Raw genomic sequence first — 26,444 nt, 5'->3', positions numbered from 1 at the left:
CTACGAAGCCCTTAACCATGCTATGTTGCTCTAACAATCCTATCTGCAATGCAGGTATGCATTCCCTCAAAGAAATTGCGACTATTTTACATTGACCTCTAGCTGCAGTGGTGTGCAATGTATATTATTAGCTTTTAACAAATATAATTATAACATAATTAACTTCAATTGCTACATGTACTAGTATACAATTAAGTTTTTATCCTATTTAGTTCAATAAAATAGTTAATTATCCTTGAAATTTAAACTTAACTATAAAATCCAAACCTATCCGCTTGGACTGAATTCAAGATATTTAGCCTGCAAAAATGTACTATCTGGTACATACATTTTATAAATTTGGTATTTAAAACAGGGATAAAGAATGAAAGAAACCTACAATTTATTGACTAGATTATACTAATGATGATAGTTTAATTTTGAATTTCCTAGCTTCAATAGGAGCGAAGTATATTTCCATACTCAAATATTGAAAGTAAAGTATCTCAGTTCAAGCTTTTGTACACATAGCATTTTTTGACACTGGGTCAACGAATTAATTATTTAACAAATATTAAGGAAAAGTAATGTGTTACATTCGTATTTATCCCTTGTAAGATTGGGACTCAACATTCAGGGGAAGTAATCACATTTGGATTTGAAGATAATTTATGTAGGATAAGAGCCAAAGTAATACTTATAGTTATTTTTAGAATAATTGCATTCCTTTGGTATTTTAAAAACCATTTATATAGGGTATTTTATTTGATCTCAATCACTCATCCATATTGCTATACTGTCCATAATCTATAAAAATGAACTGCCCCCTCCAACTCCTAAGTAGAACAAATCATGATTTTATGATTAATGACAACGTTTTAATATCGTTCTACAATAAAACACTATTATATATCACTCTCATACGAACGAACTTTGTATGCATTCCAACATTATCACCCTCATCAGAACCACGAAGTAGGTCTCATATTTATTTTAATGCTTAGTCCTAATAACGACAATGTAAATAAAGTCCTAATAAAGTACTTTCCCCCTTGAATAATAAATTCAAAAATGCATTGTTAGAAGGGTAAATATTTTACATTTTAAATTATTCGATGTATGAAAGTTTTATGATGAAATTCTTTGTCATTGAACATATGTCGTGTAGGGGTACACCGGCGAATAGCCAGCTAATTGGCAATCGAAAATTTCACTTATTAGCTAAAAAAAAAATATATATATATAAAACATTGTTTAGATTGCCCATTACAAAGACACTTCCACACTAAAAAAATGCTTAAGATCTGCAGCTCATTGTTCAATACTCAAATAGCTATATGGACACATACAAACAAATTACTTTTAAAATTTAATTGTGTGGATTTCCTTCTTCCAAGATCAACATTAAATAATTATGGTTGATCTTTACAATACTACTTCAATTTACATAATAAGTTCTTTGCATATGCCCAAGCATTTGTATCTAAGCCAAAAACAAATAAAATCAGATAAAATAAATGGAAGCACAAGATTGATACCACACTTCTTATTAATTCTTAGTAACAACAAGCGAATATTTAAAACAGAAGAAGGTAATTCATTCCATCTGCACAGAATTGACTGTTGGAGAAAGATTGGCCCCGGCATTAATCATAAGTGAAAAAGTAAAAATTAATGGTTCAATTGTACGATTCACAAAGTTTTAACAATTTCTATGAATATTAAGAGGTAGCTCAATGCCCTAAAGTTTTGAAATTTTACATATTTTCGGAAAAAATGTGATTTTGTTTTAATATCATCCGTATACTATATATTATAGCTTATTAGTAAAATTTAAAAAAATTAGTTAAGAAACTTATTTTTCTTAAATCTGTTGTTGCTCCGTATTATTTATATTTATAGAGCTCAGCATCCACCTTTTGGATGACAAACTTACTCGATCATAAAAAAAAGCGAGTCCTACAACTTCCTTCTACTACAAGTACCATGAATGTCTGTAAAGTTTAAATGATGTTGATTTGGAAATTTGACTATTAATAGTCCGAGGTCTTCGATGCATTGATCAAAGATTTACACATATTCGTAGTATAAAAACACATAAATTTCGCGATACTCGTTCTTTTCTAGGAGTTAATTTAAATTTCAGATTTAAACATCCAGATTTTAAAACTATATTTTGATAGCCACCGGTCATGGTGTATTGTACCAGGTATAATAAATTTAACTACTCGCATAGGAACAGTACCAAGAACTATTATGAATAGCTCTAAGAATTCCCTATTATCGTTCCTTGGAAATTTATTTTCGAAATGTTTGTTAGTAAAGTCAATGGTGCCTTGTCATATGTTTTCATCAAGCTTAGTCACCTCTTTATCTGCAATTTTGTATTCATACTCAATCACTCTTGGAAAGCAGTCCCAATAACTAATTCCATGATATGGTGCCTATACAAATGGAGATAGTTTTTTCCAAATAATTGTTCAACACAAGCTCCAATATTCTTACCAGTGTTTGAACTTGTAGTGTCAAAAAACATTACTTTGATATTCTTAATAATGCCCTATTCTTTCATCGTTTTGAAAGCAGAATTTGCTTGTGCTTCCCCTATCCTTGAAGGAAGTTTGGGAACATATATCAACTTTGAAATATATATACTAAATTTTTGAAACATTGTACGTCTTTGCCCTTGGCCTTAAGGGTAATTAAGGTTAGGGTAATCCAAATTGGGATTTTTTTTTGGTAGATATAAGTAAAAAAAATAATTATTTGCAAATTTTTGTAGATATCAGTAGTCTCTCATTGGCTGTGATACGCAGGTGAATAGACAGATAAACAGTTGAGCTACCTCTAATTATTCATAAAAATTGTTCAAACTTTGTTAACCGTATTGTTTTATCAAAAGGAATGCATTTGAACCCTTCATTTTTTACAAAAGGGATTTAATTGACACCCTAGACTATAAAATTGTAAAATCTTCTGACAATATTGTTTTATCATATAATCACGATTGATTCAAAAGTTCAGAAAAAGTGCATCATACATTTTGCTACTTTCTAGGGCAAAATTGTCACCTTATAATGCACTATTGTTGCGTCAGTCCTTATTTAGGATTGAAAACTGCAGTCCCGTCCAGTTAACTCTCTGTCTGGTCCATTTCACTCCTGGATATCAATCCTAAAAACATAAGAAGTTTTGTCTTTGATAACGTAACTAAACTTTTTTTAAATAAGTTATTGTATTGACAGTCTGAAGGACCGGTCCCAAGAACTGATAGGACTGTGTCTAAGACTGGAATAAACCAAATAACTAAGTAGTGATACAACACTATGATCAACAATGTCAATGAGTCCAAATTCAACTAAATCATATTTACTTAAAAGAGTATGAACCAACTGCAAATGTATCTCAAAAATATTTACAACAGATGGAAAATGATTGGAGAAAACTACATTCCTTATCAGAGCTGTTTGGAAGAAGCGGGAACAAAGATAAGAATATCGGTTATCTGGGCTGATAAAGAAGATATTCTTGCTGCAGTTAAAGATGTAAAAATATAAGCAACACATCATTTGTGGATCGAGGTGGATAGGGGTTTCGAAAGATCTACGTTATTGTACATACCAAAAATCAGACGTATTATCTAGAAATACCACTAATACGAGAAAGTAATTAATCTTTCAGAGATTAACCTCACTCCTATTAAACAGGGATTAACTATAGACATGGTGGAGGAGTTGAAATAACATGTTTTACTTAAGCTGATTACCTCCTCAGTAGATGCTACTAATGCTGGTAGGTTGTATGAAGAATTATATCTGGAAATAACCTGGCAACCTCGAAAATCATGCCATTATGTGTATATCGGAGCATGAAGCAATTAGCAATATTAGAGCGAAATCTCCTTTGTGTCACTTATAGCTAAAGATTAAAATCCAGTAACGCCCATTTAAAAAAGTAAAAGTGTTTGCAAGGATGCAATTGCTTGGTTATCCTTCTTTGTAGGAGGAGAGCTTTCAAATTTCAACAAAGCCACCGATATTTAGTTGGAAAAGACCGACATGCTATTATTTTTGATGGCAATGCATCCAGAGTAATGATTAACCTTGAAAATTAAATATTTGAGAGATAAGGCTTATTTTTATAAAATAGTTTTTTTCTAATTTTGGTTGTTTCCTAGCATTAGATGGAAATAATCTAAATAATATTGAGCTCTTGGAAGATATTATAACTCTTACATACATGGATTTGAGTTTAAAAATAATATGATCCGCCAGTGGCCCTCAAGAAAATAAACCAAAAGTCAACGTGTTTACCCTGACAATTTGAAGAATCTTTGTGAAAAGAACAGCTTAGTTTTAGTAAATGATCTGCGAAAATTCTCCCTGAATCATATTTTTTCATCTATGAAAATTACTTTTTCTGGATGTGCACCCCCACTCCAAAAGGTGGGTTCGTCTCCCTTTTTGAATACTACTACACTTAGCTCCATAACTATGTAATTGTTTAAATCCGTAAGTCATAAATTTGTAGTGTCTAAACAGGTAAAGATAATCAGAGTTTTACACTATCATAAAATGAGACCTGTATTTGAAGAAAGCCATGTTTCACACATATATCACTGATAAAATAACTATCTATGAAACTATCCTGTAGGCATTTATTATGTCAGAATAGCAGTAATCTATTCCATACATTGAGAGCATAATTCAAAATTCCAAAAGTTTATAAAAAAAAATATAGTACATACAATAAAATGTCATGATTTTCTAGATTTTACATAATATTTTCTTTGATGTACTTCTAGGTATTTGGTATATTAGCAAAATAAGAAAAATGATTTATTAAAGTTTAGTCAACATATAAAATTGAATTAATTATCTGCCGATGAATTTGTTTTATTTCATTTTGCTTAAATATGTTAATCACTAAGTTGAAACATTTCCATGGTAATTTAATATTTTTAAAGTAACTTAATAGATTCATTATAGTTTCATCTTCTTTTAACTCTGCACTAAATTAAAAATATTATCAAACCTTAAAGCAATCATACTTATTTAAAGGAAAACAAATCTGTAACCATAAACAAAATAAATAATAATAATATTTCTTTAAATACAAATATTCATTCAATTAATTACACAATGCAACAGCATTTTTGCCTGCAGGCTGAAACCCACATTTGTTATTGTTATTTAAGCCGTAAAATACGAATATGACCATTAAAACTTTCAATTCATGAAGGTTTGGCCTTTAAATCCTTTTTCTTAAAATCAAGTTTGTAGAGTATAACTAATTAATCAGTGCCATATTTCGACATGAAAAAACGGTATATATAAAAATCAAAGTAAATAATAAATTGATAAAAGCATATCAGTATTTAAAAAATGAATTAATATTAAATGAAATATGGCGGCCCTGACTCTTAGTTATACCCTAAAAACTTGATTAAAAAAAATACTTTAAGGTCAAACCTTCATGGATTGAAAGTTTTAATAGTCATATTTATGTTCTACGGCTTAAATAACATTAATAAATGTGGCTTTTAGTCTGCGGGCGTTCCAAGACCTTCATTGTGTTGCATAGTGTTACTTGTGCTTTAGTAGTTTAAGTGTCATTCTATAGCTGTTCTTAAAAACAACTTTATTTTATGTAAAAAATTAGCTTTATGGATACGCCGCAAATTCTTCGTTGCCATGTGAGATTTTTTTAATAGCTGGCAATCAAAGCAGTGTTTATATATTTACTAATGCTGTTATACTTATGCTTTAGCTCTTAAAGAGAGAGCATCTAAGTTTTAAAGTGAGGAGGTGCACATGTGCTCATGATTGACGGAGCGCAACCATTAGGATTTGCAGGGGATTTATTATTGCATGTCTGTCATTATCATTATTTCATTTTGAAGGTAGATCAATATGTATAAAATAATCCCCAGTGCGTTAAAGACGTAGATTTACTCTGATGATTTGCTATAGAGTTATATGTGTATGTCCTTTTTGGACTCAAAGTAGAATTAAGGATATGAATTGAAGTAATTCTTGCTTATGTTTTTACTGCTTATGAATTGAGATTTTTGTATATTTCCTTCACCTCATGACTACTTGCAGTTAATCTAATGAAACAGCATGAATAATTATTTTTTTTTACATACCGAAAGTATTGTAGCTTCGTCTTTCAAAAGAAAAGAAAAAACATGACATAAACCTATTGGTATCTCCCTTTCTTTTAATATTAAAACACTATCTAGGAATCGTTAAACAAACGTTTTCTTCAGTTAATAATTTTTGTTAGTCAAGTGTCACGAGCAAAACTCTGAAATGAATACTCGAATTTTATGAATAAAAAACAACATAAAAACTCACCTCCTGAGTATAAAAAGCCGAGTAGTACTCGGAAATTGTGAAAAATTTTGATTCTCTGTTTTTTTCTTTCCAAAGATAACAAATGAATCTTCCTAGATTAACTTTCTTTCTCAATGAAATTTAGAATTTATGCCTTCCCACAGGAAACACCACGTAAAAACATGTTGACTTTTGTCTTCTCTTAATCCCACTTCGTTTGAAAAATAATCTTTCTTTGATTTCTTTAGACTAGCAGGAGTAATCAACATTGCTTGGAATGAGTCATATTATTAAGCAAACAAACACTCAAAAGTCCTCTTTATACAACTATACATACTACAAAATTGGCTGCATTAATATAAATTAATAAATATCTATAAATACATGAGGGAGGGGTCTTTATTGAATATAAATTTGAATGTTCAAATTTGATTTTGAATCTACTATTAATTCATTTGGCATATCCCCATTCCTCTACCCCTTGCAGCGTTTAAGTACTAGAGTATTATCCAAGTAACTATAATTATCTTCTTTGTTTCAATAGTAGTTACATCTTGAAGTAAACCTATCGGCTAACATTTTAGAAAGGATCTTTTTAAAAAAAGGCACATACTTTTTCAGTTGTTACGGTCTCTTTAGAACATAAATGCCCCCACCCCTAAAACTGCCCAGTACCTTATACATATTTCAAATGTACGTATTGGAGTAGAGACTAAACATACTCTCTTGTTTGTACTCCTGGGTAAACAAGTAATTGTTATAATTGTTGATAAACCAATATATTTTCTTCCATATTTGACTTTTGAATAAGATCTCTTCAACACCACAAGTTTCTTATATTCGTACATACATAGCTCACTAAAAGTTTTTTTGGTCATAATATAAATAGTTTTTGATAACTTTAATACGTCAAAAACTGACATATAAATGGTGAAAAGTGACTTGTGCTTTTTTTAAATACATGCACTGTCAAAACTTGTACATGTAAGCTTATTTATTCAATATAGGGGATAAATGACATTAGATCCAAGGATTAAGGAAAAATATTAAAATCAATTGGAATTCTAAATGGCAAGATATACATGTATTTTGAAAAAAATTGTACATCACGTAGTTACATTTTTTTAAAGATATGTTCTTGAGTATCTGCTTTAATGAATTACGCTCTTCGTAAAGAATCTGCATTGTATAAATAAAACCCAAGAACTGTTACATAAACATATATCTACACTCTACAGGGCTTGCAAAATTTCATAATCTCTGATAGTCTTTCAGATAGTCACTTTTCAGAATTTATTAGCTGAGAGTGAAATGAACTTACCTTATTTTTACTGTAACTTAATTAAATATTTGGAACATTTATTAACACAGAAAAACACAAAAAAAATAATTATTCCTAGAAAATTAAATAAATGCCATTTGTGGTTGATGGAATACTCAGAACAGTTTCATCAATCATCATCTTCAGTTTTTTTATCTTGTGAGTCAGTCTTTCTTCTCTGATCACGATTTATTAGAGAGCACGTCGGACAGGAACTATAAAATTAAGCCCAGGTGAAAAAATATATCCCTCTGGAAACGTCAGGCAACTGATTAATCGAGCCTTGATCTACATAAATTAAAGATAATTAATCCATAATGTGGAATCAAAAGTACATTCTATAATGAATTCTATCTAATCCTGTTGAATCAACCCCAGGAACTTTAAGCTTAAATTATGGATTATGGAATATGTTTAAGGTCAATTATACTTTATTAGAGAAAAATAACCAATTATATAAAGTATTTTATTGCTTAAAATAATAGCCATTCTTTGATGCACCATTATAGATATGCATCCATCAAATGAATGGTTTACGAACTACAATCTAAATCTTGTACACAATTTTTGATCTAATTCATCATTCATTAACTTAAAGATCTGAAATCCTTTTTGAGTTTCCCAACAATAGGTTATTTGACCCAGGATTGGCCAAAGTTATTAGTCATTGACGAACAGACAAACTTTGCTTTAGAAATAATGAAGATGACTCCCCCAGAAAAATCTTAAATTTTACTTTCTTCTTGTCATGAGAACACTCGCAAGTAGTTACTTTATACTTAGTTAGTCTACTTTTATAAGAAGTATATTATTGGAAGTTAATTAAGTAGTTCCTTGCAAAAAAAAAGAAAAAGAAAAAAAAAGAAGACAATTTTATTGTCAAAAATTGAGAAGATAGATTTAATTATCTTATGCTAAGAATTTGATATTATTATTGTGTCCGATTGATACTGCTTTTCATTTTTCATCAAATTAGTAGCAATTGTATATTTCCTTATAAACACAACGGGATAATACGTCCAAAGTAAAATACTTCCTGTATCAGTAACAATATCTTAATTTTTGGACATAATAAATACAATATTTTATAATATTACAGTAAAATCCTTAGGTAACGGTGTTCTTGTACATGTAAATGTATAAATAAGTAATTGTACCATTGCAGCTCTTCATATGAGCCTGTTTAAAATGTGAATAATTAATTAAATCTTCCATTATACTCACTTTATGAGTTCACTCGAACAAAAAATGTTGGAACATTTCCAGTAATTGTTTTCAAAAGAAACATGTTCTTTCTTCCCATGTTTTACAATATATATATTATCTAAGGTTAGCATGTTGGTACTTCAAATAGTCTATCCTCCTATTAAGTCCTCTGAGTATATTCCCACCTGAGGTATAATTACTAAATTATAGAAATTAAGAACGCTTAAGTACAAGTGCCAATGCACTTGGCTGCATTCTATCCCTGGTAATAATAAGCAAGGCTGCTAGAACTAGGGGTTTCCCCCTAGATCTTGGGTTCTTTGGTTTTAGTTTAGAAAATGTATATAATCCTTGGTTTTTTTTATATATAATAAACAAAGCTATTAAAGAACCATTACAATGTTATTTTATTTACCTATTTGATTAAAGTATATATACTAGTGGGTAGAGTCTTGCGCTTTATATTACATACACGTTTCAAACATTCTTTGAATTGTATGTCTTGACTAATTATGGTACAAGCTGAATTTTCAAAAGGTTAAACAATTGTAAAACAAAACTATTTTACAATTTATGCATTTTTTGTTGTAAAGGGCTTCCTAATGAATTTCAGTCAGAGCATTTTAGGTTACATATTTTTGTAAATATAATGATATCATCGGAGTGCAAAAAATGTTGAGCTATTATTTTAATAATCAAATACTGCAGTCAGTTGAGATGTCAGAAATGGATTCGAATCACCAAAGTAACAATGAAAATATTTAAAAAAAAACTTATCTTAGAAGACATAATTGGATGAATAAGCCGTTTGATAAAATCACTGATAGAAAATATAAAAATGATTCCTAAATGTTCGTAGTATTTCTTAATAATCAAATATAAAAGATGTTTAATTACGATAAAAACTGGGATAATGGTAAAGCTAGGCTTACCAAAGCCTAATAGATCCTAAAACAACAGCTTTCCAGCACTATTGATGAACGATAGAGGCTTTATCCTTTATCTGCTGCCGACCGTTTGCTAATAGATAAATTTTTTCCCAAAAATTTAGTTTTTTTGTGAGAAGTTGTGGATTTTTGAAATTTTTTGAGAATAGCTATGGATTTAATAAAGAATTTTAGTTTTGTGGTATATTTTTTTGTTCAAAATATTTAATGTTAGAATTTTTGTTCTAGAAAAATTTATTTTTTTGTCTGTAACTATGGATTTTTGGAATTTCATTTTAGAAATTCTTGGAATTTCATCTTAGAAATTTTTGGAATTTCATCTCAGAAATTTTTGGAATTTCATTTCTGAAATTGAATTTTTTGTTAGTAACTGTGAATTTTTGAATTTTTTTCCAAAAAATGTAATTTTCAAACTTTTTTCCAAAACAAAAAACGCCAATTTTTGATGTTTTTCCCCCAAAAAATGTTTCTATAAATTTATTATTTGAATTTTTTTAACAAATAATTTAATTTTTTTCTAAAAAAAATCAAATAACCGAACCCCCTCCCCAAATGTAATCCTTCTGACGCCCCTGGTATTTGACGGAGACAACATCCATAAACAAAAAAAAATGTATAATGTGCTTTAAAAATTAAATACTAAACAAATGGTTTGTAAATAAAAAATATCTAGTACATTGAAATATTATATTTACGTCCACTTTAGGAATAGATCTATGTATAAGTAAATGTTTGTATATTGTGTTCAATGTTCATACAAACGACTATACTATTAATTTGTTTTTTCGAAAGAAAATTTTTTCAGTTATACAAACTATATAAGTATATGTTTATAGTATCATTCTCATATTCTTTCCTTTAAGTAAATCAAATCTTCTTGACATACATGTATTTTGTGGACGTTTAAGCAAAAAAAGAAGATGTTCATGTATAATAAATTTACCAAGCTATAAACAATATTATTATATCAAGAGGCAGTCATAAAAATGATAAGAGAGAAAGCAGAGTATTGAATCAATGAAGTGGTTATATATAACTTCATACATCTAAAAAATTTAGTCATCCTACAAATAATTAATGGTAAAACAAAACTCATCTATTAATGTAAATACTAAGCTCATACCACAAATAGGGGGAGAAGCCAAGAAATTTGTTTGTAACTTCAATACAAACATTTCTTTGGCATATAGTGAGCCTATACGCATTGTTTGCAATGAAATATAATGTTTATTGAGTCTTTTATAGATATACATAGAATTGTAAACTCAAAACATTTTTGGATGTAAAAAAAAAAAAGTAATCGAAAATGAACATTAAAACCCCTGCGGTTTTACATAAATTTTAGAGGAGGAGCAGTTTAGCTTATATGACGTTTCAACAAATTAGCTAGAGAGAAGGGAAATAAACAGATTCCAGCAAGGAATGCCCCTTATAACTCATCAGAGTTAATCTCTGCCATTTATTAGCACACAAACTCGTGCTTACACATTATACTTGTATGCTTTCTCCTCAAAGATTAAAGGATAATGACCACAGCTTTATAAAAAAAAACCTTTATAGGTTGTCAACAACAAAATAACTCGTACGTTCAAAATACTTAAGATTTAAACCTCTAATCATAAGAATCGCTATTAGAGAATAGTGGACGTTTGTGAGTTATTTTTTTATTATAAATTGAGTAATTCTTTATTGCCTGAATGTATAGTTATTCCAAAAGCCTTGTATAAAAAAATTAGTGTTCTTAATTTGAATGATCTTCTTATCTATATTTGTAGAGTTTTGTCAGTCTGAGACGTATAAATTACGAAACTAATATATAAATTTAGCTGATTTTTGACTACTTCCCCCCTCCCCACCCTAAGCGTTTTTAAGTTCACTTGTTGTTACATTCAGCACTCTAATCTGTATGCTAAAAAAAAAATGTCATCAGCCCTGAAATACGTGCAAAACGAGAGCAACACTATTACAATGAAATATGATCTAAAAGATGATATTCGGATATAAACTGAAGTAGAACATTTTTTGTAATAAAAAAATAAGGATATATTAAATAAATCTTAATTGTTTAACGTTAAGGCATTTTTCTCACTATTCACTCTCTTGCCATTATCACACAGCGGATGTCAATTTCCCACTAAAAATAATCAGGGCCGGCGCTACGCAGTGTCTTTGACCTGCATGAAGTATTAGAGTAATAAAAAAATATGTCAGATGGAATTTTTGGATTAATTACCGGCATTAAGCTAAATATCAACACAGTCTAGTAAAAGTAATCCCAAATTGGGTTTTTCGAAACAAGCCAATTAAAATAATGTAACATACTTTCCTAAAAATAAGGCTTTAACTTTTTTTCCGTAAATGAAAAGGTCATATCTAATTCTCAAAACAAAAAAGTCACTTCATATTAGAGTCAGAAAATTTAAGAAATAACGAAAAAAAGTAGAGTTTTAAATAATGGAAGAGACAAATTTGGGAAAATGACTTTCTCTTAGAAAAAAAAACACATGATAATAAAGTTTTTACAAATAGAATTTCTAATAACTTTATCACTCGATTCGACAAAAAAACAAAAACAAAAACACAATGTTTTCTTATGGATACAGCAGAAATGACGAGGAGGATAGATACTTTAATTCTGAGTTGATAAGGGACCAATGTACTTGTACAATTGTAAATTAAATAGGTCACGCCCAGTTTGAGCTTGGCGTGTATATAAATATTATTGCGTGTGTGGAAAATTGATATTTATAATTTCAGACTGTCTGGAATGCTTGTGTACATGGGGGAGAACTATTATGTGTATTTTTAGACTGTCTGGAGGGTTTGACCTAATGGCCCACACACAACTTTTCATTCGTTAAATTTCAAAATTGCGAGAGCAGACATGATCTAATTTTTATTTTCAGCTCCATAAGCTTTTAGTCAACAGGAATTGTAGCAAGGTATAGCCCCCTTTGTAGTCATAGATCTGGAATAAATGCCCAGGAATTACTTTTACTTCATACATTAATAAAACTCAATATTTTTTAGACATATTTCGGCCATTTGCTGGCTTTGTATTCACATATCTGGGATGAGTTAAAATAGTTCAGAATTACTACTAGTTGAATGTAAAATGTACAATATCAAAATTAGAACCGATTCGGATTCCTTAATGTGTACAAAGGAATTACATAAACAAACCAGAATGATCACTTGATAGAGCACAAAAAGCATCTGCCTAAAATCAAATTCAGTTATGTATCTCAATTTGTTCCCAAGTTATGGTTGATTATGAATCTTACGTTTTGTGTATTTATCGTCGGAATTTGATCCCCGCTTTCCTACTGTTTATGTTATAACCTGCAACAAAATCTGTGATCTAATATTATATTTCAATAAACAAGACCATTTTCTTCAACATCTAGAGAGTTGAATGAAATTTTCAGGAATTACAGAGTAGAGTAGGGTGTTATTTTTAAAATACTTGTAATTGAAAAAAGAAAAAAAAACATAATAAGAATCTTGCTTTAGAAGGAGTGAAAGATTAAAAATTTATCTACATTACATATAATTGATCTCAAATTGATTTCCCCCCTTTAAGTAATGAAAATCTCCAAAACACGTTGAGACTTCCGTGCTTGTCTCCTGTAATTCTTTTAGCACCGTGAATCGACATTTTGTAAAAAATCTATCGAAGTTTAATCAAAACCGATCTTTTGTCGTAATCCGGGTGACTAAATATAAACAGGATCAAAAGCATATCTTCTGTTCAACTTTGATGGCGGAGGTAATAACAACATATTATAATTTTTTTAGTGTTTAGTTTTATTGATTAGGACTACGCAAGATAATACATAAATATAATAATTATAATTAGTTGTAAATAATTTGAGATTGAAATTAAAAAAAAGTTTATCCCTCTTCCTGCTTCCTAGTCAATTGATTCCTGGTTGACTCATATACATCTCATGCACTACTGAATAGTCTTTCAGTTTCAATTGATAAAAGTAGGCATAGTAAGTAGGTATTTACAAGCAATTTACTACACCTCCTTGTTTTTGTGAAAAAATGTGATTTACAATTCAAAATTATTAACTCAAGGTCTATTGAATAATAAGTACGAATCTGTATTAATTTAACTGACATTAAATTGTTAGCAAGAATTTGTAATCTTAAATATTTGCTCTTTTAAAATTAAAGAAGATATGTCCTGGCCTAGAGTAAATGACAGTGGATCAGATTAAGTTAAGCCAGATTATGACCCGGTGTTCTCAAATTTTAGAATTGTGTTATAATTGGAGATAATATGTCAATTTACAACATAAAATCATAAGAAAATGGTTTTTCAGAAAATAAATTGCGAGAATTTCATACCAAATGCTAAAGCTTTGAAATATTTTTTTCACATAATTTCAGCCCCTTAGGAGACGGTCTTAGAGAGCCACATCAAATACATTGAGAGAGGTATTACAGTGTTCTCAAGTTTGAATTGATCTATATTTGATTATTAGTATACATCTTTCAAATGCTGTAATGTTTGTGATAAATCTTTGTTAGCTTTAACTTCCGTCTATATGGATCTTTCACAGGAGAATACGGCTCTAAATTGTAAAAATATACACAAAAATCAGATTTTTCAAAAGCTCTATAAGCCAAATCTGACTTTGTTGAATGTTTTAAAGATTATTTTCGTGTTTTACAATAAACAACGTGATTTCGTACCAAGGAAATTTCATGACCTGATTTTTTTTATATAGGTCTATTATTATTGGATTTTTTATATTTAAAAATAAAAATTGAAGAAAAAATAATTTAACCTTTAAGCTGTTATAATTAAAGTCTTATTAGATCTCTACGTGGCAAGATCTTGCAATTTCAACATACTCATGGGAGTCGATAAACTCATAGGAAAGTTAATCTCTATTTTACACATTTTAAGGAGGATGTTCTAACTGAGTTTGTATAAAGCTTACGGATTGGCCAGGGAATTCTCTATAGCAGAAATTTTTTGTTTGCACTGAATTAAATAAATGAAAAAAACTTCCTGCGTTGTGATGTAGACAGAAAGTTGATCGATACTACGACATATATATTAATGAATGATTAGAGGATTGGACAATATTGGGGGAAAGAAAAAAACAATTTAAAAAAAGATGTTAACCTATTGGTTTTATGTTAAAATACTGTGATTATATTTCTAATTTATTCTAACTATGTACCTATATTTTCGTTTGGATTTTTTATATTTACAATATTGGACTGAATAAATCCATATTCACTCTTTAAAAAAAAACTATCTGAGCCCTTAAGATTAAACTTAAGTTAGTTTATAGGTATTATGCTCCTCATCATATTGTTTAATTGACCATTTTGAATAATGTAATAGGAAAAATAGATATATATTTTTAAAAATGCATTTAAATAATTATGCATTGGTTTCGGTGGAATCGGACGTGTTGATTGAGTTTTGAGTTGGGCTGAAAGGTTTACATTGAATCCATATAGTATTTTTTCACGAAATAATTCTTTTTTGTATGTATGTGAAGGATATTGTTACAACCAAACAGAAGTCGAGTCAATTTGTTCTTCAGTATCCGTCCTGGGTCCATAAAAAATAAGGCCAAGTTTGGACTTGAGCACTGGCTTATACATATTTCAATTCCTACGGCAAGCATATCAAACTCAGATAGGAACTGGTGACCGTTCAAGAGCAAATTCTCTAATATCACCCAACCAGAAAGTAATTAACTCCTGTGACGGAATTTATTAACACCTAATTATGATTGATAAATTTGTGTATTTTTTTCCTATCTGTAATTAATAAAATTTAAGCATTAAAAAAGCTAAGAACTTTGTTATTTGTTTATGAAATTCTTTTATATATAATAAGGAATCGGAATTGCACATAAAAATTGTATCGGATACGGAATCGGCTGAAAATTTGGTAATGGTACATCCCTAGTGTTAAGAGTATGATTATTATATTTTTCTTTATTTAAAATTTTCGAAAAATCTCTCTTAAAAATGTGAAAATTGCCTTGTTTGATGTTATTTCATGTAAAATTATTTTTTATTAAATTTTATATTATTTTTTTAATAAACTTTCTACATCTTTAATATATTAATAAAATTAAGAAAAGCATTACATTCCAGGATTAAGGGATCTTATTACACTGTTAAAAAAAGCCTAGAAATACATAATATGTATAGAGTAAAATCGAAAAAAAATATTCAAAACATTTATTAAAAACAAATATCTGGAAATAAAAAAACTATTTCATGAGTTTGTTAACTATTCAGTATTTTATTCTTATCAAAACTCTCCATCGTTAAGATTGATCTCCCGATCATTGGTTCTATCCTTTTAGGTCATGCTTTTTATTTGTTTTTGTTACGTAGATGACTGTCTGTATTTTTGCTATCAATACCTCTATTTTGAATTTCTCGAGATTATTTGACACTTTTTCCACTAACCGATCACCTTTCTTGATTTTGAAGTCCCATTGTTGTTGTAACTTCCACTCTGTTAAGCAATTGCCGTAGGGACCGACGGATGAAGAAAATGTGCTCAGAATTTTAATTGCTCCAGCACAGAAAGTGCAGTATTTATTTTCCACTCTGGATTATTTTTGTTGAGTGAGGATGTTCGATAATGGAACCACTTTTGTCCATAATAAATAAAATAACTTATCAGTCTAGGATCCTTGTTAAAACCCCATTATATTGCAGTACCTTAACACAATCGATACGCTACTCTCAGACCACTGAGCTTTTGCCATCTTCTATGTGTTCCAAGTTGTTTTTGAGGTCATTGTCTCAAGTATAAAAATGAATGGAGTCAATGGAAATTCATCAAGTTAATGATTGTTAACTGACTTGATGATGTTACAAAATAAAGCTAAAATAATAGTTAAACACATCTAAAAAACGGTTTTTTATAAATACCTTGGGTATCAATAGGTACTTTTTACAAGCAACTTGTACAAATTGGAATCAATGAATGAGTTGAATAATTTTAAATGAAAGATTTACAGATCTTAGAATGAAGATACATACATCAAAAATGGAATATCGATCAGAGTCCAGGAACTAGATGCGTAGTGTAGTTTGCAAATAGTCTAATTTTTTCAAATGCACACAGTTATATTACTCATTAATACATAATTACCATGTAATTATAAATTAATCAAAATAAAATGATAGTATCAAATAATAGTTGGTAATTAGAGTAACCAATGTTGTAATTAAATAATGCATTTATAGACGAAGAAATTGAAACTTGTACAATTTGCTTAAACTAGTTGAAACTTGCACTTACTAAGCAACTTGTACACAAACGATTGTAATATGAAGGAAAAGAGGCAAAGCTAAATGTATTACAGAAATGGCTAAGAAGCTATATTCCAAACAAATATTTACAACTTATTCATTTAAATTTGTCATTAATGAATCATTAATTTAAAAATCACTCACAGTAATTTACTTTTCTTCTGGTGGATTTTTATATAGTTAATAAAATACATAAAACAAACTGACATTCAAATTATGTCTATAGGTTTAAATAATTTTACCTCCCGCCTTATAAAAATAGAAGAAATGGAGATTAAAAGTTATAATCCTGACAACTTGAAGGATTTTTGGAAGTTGAGCAACTTAGGTGATATAATTATTCATTAGACTATTTGCAAGAAGCTATAACATGAATGCAATAAACATGAACTCCGTATCTAGCAATGATATATGCAAGAATTACATCTAAGTCCATCTTCAACTCTACTCCGAGTCCAACAAGGTCAAATCCTCAGTTACTCATCGACGCACGAGTGACGTTTTTATACCTATTGAACTATCTCTTCAAGTATAATAATCATAAATGCTTTGTAAATTAAATAATACTGTTCAAGTTGCAATTACAACTAGAATGGACACTCCGTAGAGTGCCTAACCTCTTCCTACAATCAAATTGTATCTATGTTATGTATCTCAATTTGTACCAAAGTTACGGTGAATTATGCGTTTTTTACGTTTTGTTTTACCTTGACATCTCAAAGTATAGTAGCCTCGTACTTGTCGTAATCTTCGTAGCAAGTTTGATCAATTTGAAACTTTTGCCATAAACCTTGGGAATAAAAACAAACAAACAGAGGCTAAAACATAACTCCAAAAGTTCAACTTCGCTGGTGGAGGCAAAAAGAGCCGGATTTTCCATTGTCATATATTTTAACTCATAGTTATGTACATTCCTAGGGCAATCGAAAAAGAAACTGCTCATATCTACATTACTGTATAATAATCCTGAATAATAGTTATCAACTACACTGAATTTTGTAAATGCCATCGCAAAAAATACAATTTTGAGATTCCTTAAATATGGATGACAATTACATTTTTCTTTATGCAAATTATGCTTAAAAAATTCATTACTCATAATCATTGTGATTATAATATATGTGTAAATATTTTGTATTTAAATGTTTCAACTTATTTTCTTTTCTTTTTTACAGCGGACAGCAGTTTTTTATTGGCCAATGCTCAAATAATCGATTATCCCATAGTCTACTGCAATGAATCATTTTGTAAGACATCAGGATTCAACAGAGCTGAAGTAAGTAAACTTTATATGAACATATTATATTGGGACGGGTAGGGGGGGTCATATACAGTTTTGCATAACATATATGACCTACCGCGATGCAAAAAGAAAGGAAAGTGAAGTGAAGGGATATTTATGTATATTATTTTGCTACACGTCTCCACAACGTATTTTAACAATATCATCCATTTTGCAGTGTAGGTTTGTTTTTGACAGATAAAAGATAAAGAATGAAAATATATTTTTTTGGGGGGGGATCTTGGTTTTTGGAAAAAAAAAAAAAAAATTCAATGATTAAATTTTTTTTGAAAATAATTTGTAAAATTAAATTTTAAAAATCTAATTTTGAATCAAAACCTAAAAAATGGAATTTCAAATACTAGATTTTTGTAAGAAAAATATTCACATATTAAATTTTCTAGTCAAAAAGATAAATTTCATGAGCAGACGCACTAGTTATTCCTTTATACATAGATGTGTCCTTCTCAAGAATAAAGGATTACAGAAATCCTGTTCAAATTGCAACTATAAAAATTCCCTCTACCTTTCTAGGACATATTTTATACAACTGTAATTATACCTATTATGTAAACATAAAAGTAATAAAATATATACTACAAAAAATATTTTTTTTAAATGTATAATATTTCATTTAATCTTATGCTAGATTCAGATTTCAAAGAATCCACTAGGGATTTAGAACACTGCGGTATAATTTGAAATGAAAATAATATAAATGTAAAATTCAATGGAAAAAAATCATTTATTTTCATTTTCAAGAACTTATACAGATGTACTCGTATATAATATGTTGTATAAATATATACATATATATATATGCGTGTATTTTTTTTGTATGAACATACGAACATACATATATGGGATATTAGCTTGGTCCATAAAATGGTTTGTTTCAAATATTGGGGGACATAATGCAAAATGTTCTTTCTGGTAAAAAATGAAGAAACGTAGAGTTTCAGCCATATTGATTAATGTTTAGAGGTTGTGCAGGTTCGTGGAAGTTACACAAATTTTAAAATTTGTAGCAGAAATAAACAAGATTGTGCCTGTTCATGTTTCCGGTTTCGGTTTCATTTCCGCTTTATCGGTCTCGTTTTTTTTTTATACCGGCTCAGTTTGGTAACATTTATTCAAAACAAGGGGCACCGCTAGAAAATTTGGGCCCAGGAAATGATACTAGATACAAACAGGGCCGTAGCTACCTTATACACAGAGTGTGTAGTACCCCAAGTTCTAGCTGAGGCCCCAAAAACTCGTATAAAGGAGCCTGAGTATAGCAGGGGGGGGCAGCTGGCCATAGTGAAGTTTGGGAAACCCTGGCTTAAGAATGATTATAGTTATCATGTTATAGGGCCCCAACTTGTTTAGTATCAGACCTGGATCAATAATCTAACCCACCTCTTTCTTCTTGTATTTACACTTTCTGGTGCCTAAAATCACTTTTCCAGATCCATAAGAAGCCTTTAGCTATTTGGAACTTAAATTCAACTGTATTACCCTGGCGACGTAAAAAAATCCTTGAAAACGCTACAATTGCACAAAAAAAAAAGTCAGAAAATTCATGTATTGGTTTAAGTTAATTTTTTGTATAAAATATATTTTATTTGCTTTATATATTCTATATAGGAACAGCAGCACAAGAACCGAGACCGATAAACAATATATAGCGGTTCAACAACCGGAAGCACTTCAACCACAAGACGGCTAAGGGCACAACCTTGGAAATAAATATAACTCTTACCTAAAAATAGTCAACACCAGTTAAAATAGAGCAATATATAATAAAATAGTGGTATTACTGATAATTATTAGACGTTGACAAAAAGACAAATTTCGTTTGAATAATCTGCATGAAATTCTGAGTGTTACACACCATTTTTCAAGAGCTATTCAATAATGAGACATTCTTTCCCCAAGAATAATGATAAGAATTTGTAAAAAAAACAAAACAACCTAGTATGCCTCTTTGACTGATGAGCTAAGGCGTATTTACGTCTCTAGAGCACATTCTGGCTAAGTTTCATCATCTCGCTCGATGGTCTATGCAAAACATGAGGGAAAATTTCCTTAATATCACTACATTGTTATTTCTTACATAATACATATCTATATGATATACATTAGGGAGAAACTTTAAATATTGCACCTTGTATACGCACTCACTGCAACATTAAAAACACTTTCAATATTTCATGAATATCCCTTCATTAATCTTTTTTAGATCAAACAAATAGATAAAATTAACATCAGGGTGCAATTTAAGAAATGTACCCTGCATACAAACTCAATGTTACATGGAAAACCCATGCAAGATTTTATTAATATGACTTAATTTTTATTTCGTAGTTCAAAAATATTTAAATGATATACATCAGAGTGCATTATATACAATTCACCTTCTATACGCACTCGATGCTCGATGCATAGAAAACGCCTGCGAGATTTCATGAATATGACTTATGAATTATTCCTTTCTAGATAAAAAATATGAGCATGATGTACAAGAGGGTGCACTTTATACAATGCACACTGTATACACACAAGATTTCATTAATATGACTATATTTTTATTTTCTCAATAAAAATTGACGTGTTCTTCATTCCAACATACAATCATACAGACAAACTTTGCTTTAATAAACAGACAACTATTGTAGATCTATTTTTTCTTTTACAAATCATCAAATTTTGAAACTTTAAGGGTCCGTTGCAATCTCAAAACATCGAGCAATATACTCAGTATATAACATTTTTGGAAGTAGTCCATCCAACATATCGAAAGCAACCATTTTAAGAGCCAGGCTAATGGGATATTATTCATTTCTAGAAATATGAATAATAAGGATGAAAAGATAGCTCTTATCATTAGCAAGGGAGAAGGGGAAAAGATAAATGAGTGTACAATGTACATACATTGTACAATATACGTATGTAAGATATTTAAAATCATTTTTGGCTTCATACTCAAAGTAGAGGATAAAATTTATTGTTCCTTGGTTTTTTTACTCTTTTAGGGGTATTACATATAAAAAAAAATATAGAAAAAAGGGGTTATTTTCATTCCTACATTATATATATTTAATAATATCTAAACTACTAGATATAAGAAAGCTCTCATTACCTCTCCTCCCTCAATAACTCAAAGAGATTCAAAGTACTATGGCAAACATAAATGTTAAATTATAATGAGTAACACAGCATTTTAGAAGCGTGATAATTTAACTAAATATAGTGTTAGATATATTCAAGTATATATAATTATGGGTAAGATATGTATTGAACCAGGTTGTCGTAAGGGCTACAGAGCACTTACATCCAAAAGGATCAAAACTGACCCTGGAAACATAACTAAACTATTCCTATATTTCCTAAAGATGATTCATCAAGCAAACATTGGACTCAAAATATACTTCTTCAAAATTAGGAGCCTTCAAAATATTATGTCCTGTGTGATCTCTTTTTTATCTCCTGTTCAGATTATAAACTTGAATCTGAGGATACTAAAAAGTTTCGTGGTAAACACCCTAACATAGTCCGAAAAATATTCCATTCCAATTTCCAAATTTTCCTCTTTTTGACTCTAAAATAATTCAAATAGTTAAATCCATGGCTTGTCTTTCTTCTCATATATTGTCATATCTTGGCTTCATTAGGAAAATGATTTTTTTAATAAATGGCATTAAGAACATTGAGATGATAGACACAGTATCTTCTTCAGTATAACTTTACATAACACTTGATTGAGCTCGTTTACCCAAAGAAATATATAAGCATTTTAATGTAATGAATAAAGAAAACATATTCTTCAATCTTAAGCGGGTTACCAGGTCTATTTTTCGTGTACACGTTGAAGTATATAATGGATTGAACAGTTTAGAGTACTTGCACTAAACCATTTAAGTTTTTTTATTTTAGGTACAAAAAGAAAGAATTTCCATTCCACTAGATTTCCGTGGATTATTAGCAGCAATTGTATTCAAAAAAGCAACATTTTACTGAATATACAAGCCTACTTGAATTCCTTATGTTGTTTGAATTTTATATTGAATGATTAAATTTATTGAAGATATTGATCATGTAAAAATATCTTTACATATCAAGGGAAAACATTTTATGTAAATTTACTAACATATGAAAGTAATGAAGAGCGGCATACCCTTATCAATCAAATTGATTGGAGTAGACTTACCCGTCCATCAGATATAATATTTTTAATTTGCACTTTTGCATTTGAATTTTTTTTGGAAATTAAAAAAAAAGAAGTATATTTTAGAAAAGACATCACTTCTTCAAACAATGTAAAATAATATTTATGAAAATGTTAGTAGATTACTTCTATGTTTTCGAATGTGATTGTGATGATCGATTTTATCCATATATGCCTTTTATAAAAAAGTAAAATGTTAAATTTTTTATTCAGAAGTTAATTCAAAAACACATAAATATAAGAAGAGATGCAACAACAAAATAAAATCGTAAGATTGAACAAGCAAAATAAAAAAAAGAAGAATATTAAATAAACAATTTATGTTCAATGGTCAGAATATCATTAATATTTTTAATTGTTAAAATCTTTTATCAATTTATTTCTTTAGAGATTCTAGGTCTTGACAATAATACTACTTGAATATGGTCCTAAACAATTTAGTAAACCAGACTCACTAAGTTTGTAAATTTCAATGACATGCATATTTTCCAATGGCATAGATGATTCACGAGTAGTAAAGAACTCGAGAGTAAAGCTAGAAGAGTCTAGGATGTATAGTAACTAATAGTCCGTACGGAGTGTACATCACGAATTCATTTTCATAAATGGAATTGCAATAAGCTGAGTGTGCTGGAGATGATAAATTTATTTGGCAATGAAACTAAAGTACTTGAATCAATAAAATATTTCTTATAGTCCGTCACGAAGTTGAATTGACTGTAGCAGGAATCACGCTGTGTTTTAATTAATGAACTGTTGATAGACGACGGACTCCCACTAATGCTATTTATAATTGTTATTTAGTACTGAGCAATTTTCCACGAAGTTATCAGTCATTGTCATAGACTTTGATGCTAAAAGTTATCCCTACAATGAATATATCTTTCATAACTGGATGTGAGATCCACCGAGTAAGGCTCTTCATAAAAATACAATATCCCTGAACATCAAGTTTAAGGCTTGAAGCGTGTGGCTAGGATATCCAAATGAAAATATATTAATACAATAGAAAAATGTGTGGGTCCAGTTTCATATACCAGGATATCTATCCAGTTAATTTATAAATTAAAGGATGACACCGGTATGTAATTTATTTACACTATAGACATTGCCTACCTATAAATGCTATACATGCTTCAAATTCAATCTTTTCTCTTTTCCGTTTCCTCTTTTACGCAGAAGTCTTAATTTGGTTACCCTCGGAAGCCATCTCTTCGTTGTTGCTATTGATATATTACATAATTTTTGGCATGTCAATATAAAAATATAAAATAGTTAAAAATTTATTTAATTTTTCAATTTTTTTTTCATAAAAAATTTAATTTTTCTAATTTTTTTCCAGAAAATTTAATTTTTTGGGAATTTTTTTCTCTAAATGTACTTTTTTGAGAATAGCTAGATATTATCATTTTTTATTTATTTTTTGGGAATTTCTTTCTTTAAATGTACTTTTTTGAGAATAGCTAGATATTATTATTTATTTTATTTTTTGTGAATGGATATGGATTTCGGAAATTTTTCTTCAAGAAATTTTTTTTTTGAACTATGGATTTTAGAAATTTTTTTAGAAAAAATTTAATTTTTCCGGAGTAGCTATAGGTTTTTGTGAATAGTTATTGATTTTTGTAAATTTTTAAATTTGGAATCGTATATTTGAAAAAAAAAGTTCTAAAATTTTCATATTTGAAATTTTTATCAAAAAAAATTTAATTTTTAAATTTTTTCCAAAATTTTTTAATTTAATTTAAATTTTGTGATTTATTTTCAAAAAAATGCAAAAAAAAACACCACAAAAACCTTTCGAAGCACCTGATAGTTTTTTAAGCTATTATTTTAAATATTAAAGAATTGAATTGTAATCAGCATCCGGAATTTTACCTAGAATCGTATCGGAATCGGAATTTTCTTAATCCCCGAGTCCAAAATACGGGGCTTTCTTCTACACATTATGCATTTATGTATATGACCTTCAGCATTATTATTTTTTTCTAAGGGGAAAAAGCATTTTGACATTCACTCTCTTATTATGTTCTTATAAACAATTGATGCACAAATTAACTAAACAATATTGTATACATTAGGGTGGGGCTAATACCCAACAAATGAATCTTTTTTAACGTATGTCACTTTATCTTTTTTTAGTAGCGTGTATGGACCTAATGAACACATGATTTGTGCAATGAAACATATTAATTTTTGGAAAATGTGACATAAAAATAGTAAAATTATCTTAATATGTTTTATTATTAAATATTAATTTAAGATTAAAAACAATTTTTTTAATAATATTTATATCCATTCCCTATCAAATTACAATTTATTAGGAAAAAAAGTGGAAGAGAGTTTCAAAAAATGTCAATATTTACATACTAGGTTGTGCGTAATCATTTAATTAAGAATGAAACTAGAACTTTTCTTTATAAAATGCACATTTATTGAATAAAAATGATGGAAAATATTTTATTCAAAGTATTGCCCATCTCCAACCATACATTTTCCTCACCTTTTTCATCATTTGTGGATACCAGAGTAGAAATAAATACATGAAGCTATCTTCGTACATCTGTGAAAGAAATGAAGCGAATGAGAAAATTGTATGTCATATACATGCGAACAGGAGGTAATCGGGTTGAGTAAAGTCTGATGAGCAAGGTTCTATGCAAAAATATATCCCAACCAAATGGCTCAATCGTTTCCTTGACTAGTTTTGTGATTAATAAGAGCATGCTCACTGTAAGCTTCAACAAGCATTCGAAGTGATTCTGTAGCATTTTTTTTCAAATATTAACTCTAAATCAATGCTGTCCTAAAATTGTAATTTTGAAGCTCAAAATTTGACATTTTCAGAACAATTTACAACTGTTGTTTATAACTTGTAAAGCTGAGAATGTAAAATCTTCTTGACCAGAAATGAGAAGAAAGAAAATGGTGCAATGATGTCGCCTCATGGCTATTACATTGACCCCTATTTCCATCGATTAGGGAATTCCAGTGTCATATTTAAACAGCTTTTATGCAAAATAATATCTTAATTTACTTCATATAGGCACTATTTCTAAGGCGAGTTTTAAATTCGTTTCTATTATTAGAAAAACCTTCAAAAAACCAAAAAGGTAGTTATCATAGGTTTTTGGACTCCTTTTTATAATTTCATTGGCTTTGTAATCAAGATCATAGATGTACCAGAGCTCTGACATAAGAGGCGTTACAGTCTATTTAAAGCCTGACAATAAATATACCAGGTGATTCAAAAACCAGTTTTTGATAAACCAGTATATGAGTGCAAGTGTATGTGTTCAAATTACAAAAAAAAACAAATCAGTTAAATTTGAATCAGTTTCTCTATTGAAACTTTTTTTTTCTTCTCTCATCTCTCTTCTGATATCAAGAACCACTTTAAGATCGACACCAGGGACGTCACGGGAGATCTCTGACGTCCCTTCCGATACGTCTATGTTTAATATAAATAAAATTTGATTTAAAAAAAAAGTTACATGCCTAATCTCTGCATTAAATCCAAACACAGTACCAAAAATGATTAAGCGGGTTCGTACAAAGTCAAAAGACCAATCTTACCCCATAACATATTCCATTATGTTATAACTTCAAAAAGACTAGTATAATGCATTCTTTTGGAAGATAAGTTTATAATAGTTTTATATTTAATGAGAAACAATGTCTTGTATACATGCTAATGAATCAGAGACGTCCGCAGGGAGGGTTGTAGCTCCCCCTCCAAATTTTTGCATTTTACTACAAAATTCAATATTTGAAATATTTAAAAAAAAAATAATAATTTAGTTTTTAATTTTTTTTTCCGAAAACTTAATTTTCAGTGAATAACTATGAA

General features: G+C 29.2%; 1 protein-coding gene across 2 annotated transcripts in view; it reads left to right on the top strand.

Moving 5' to 3' along the window:
* eag (ether a go-go) overlaps positions 1-26,444 on the top strand; it is a 126,789-nt gene that overhangs the window by 36,093 nt on the left and 64,252 nt on the right. For both annotated transcript variants that reach the window (XM_040707524.2, XM_040707523.2), the window contains exon 3: positions 18,278-18,378. In XM_040707524.2, the coding sequence (XP_040563458.1) occupies positions 18,278-18,378 (101 nt within the window). The remainder of the gene's footprint in view (positions 1-18,277; positions 18,379-26,444) is intronic.

This window comes from Lepeophtheirus salmonis, chromosome 2 (genome assembly GCF_016086655.4).
Source record: "Lepeophtheirus salmonis chromosome 2, UVic_Lsal_1.4, whole genome shotgun sequence".
NCBI lineage: Eukaryota > Metazoa > Arthropoda > Copepoda > Siphonostomatoida > Caligidae > Lepeophtheirus > Lepeophtheirus salmonis.
The sequence above is the reverse complement of the archived record's forward strand: the minus strand, read 5'-3'. Positions and strand labels throughout refer to the sequence as shown.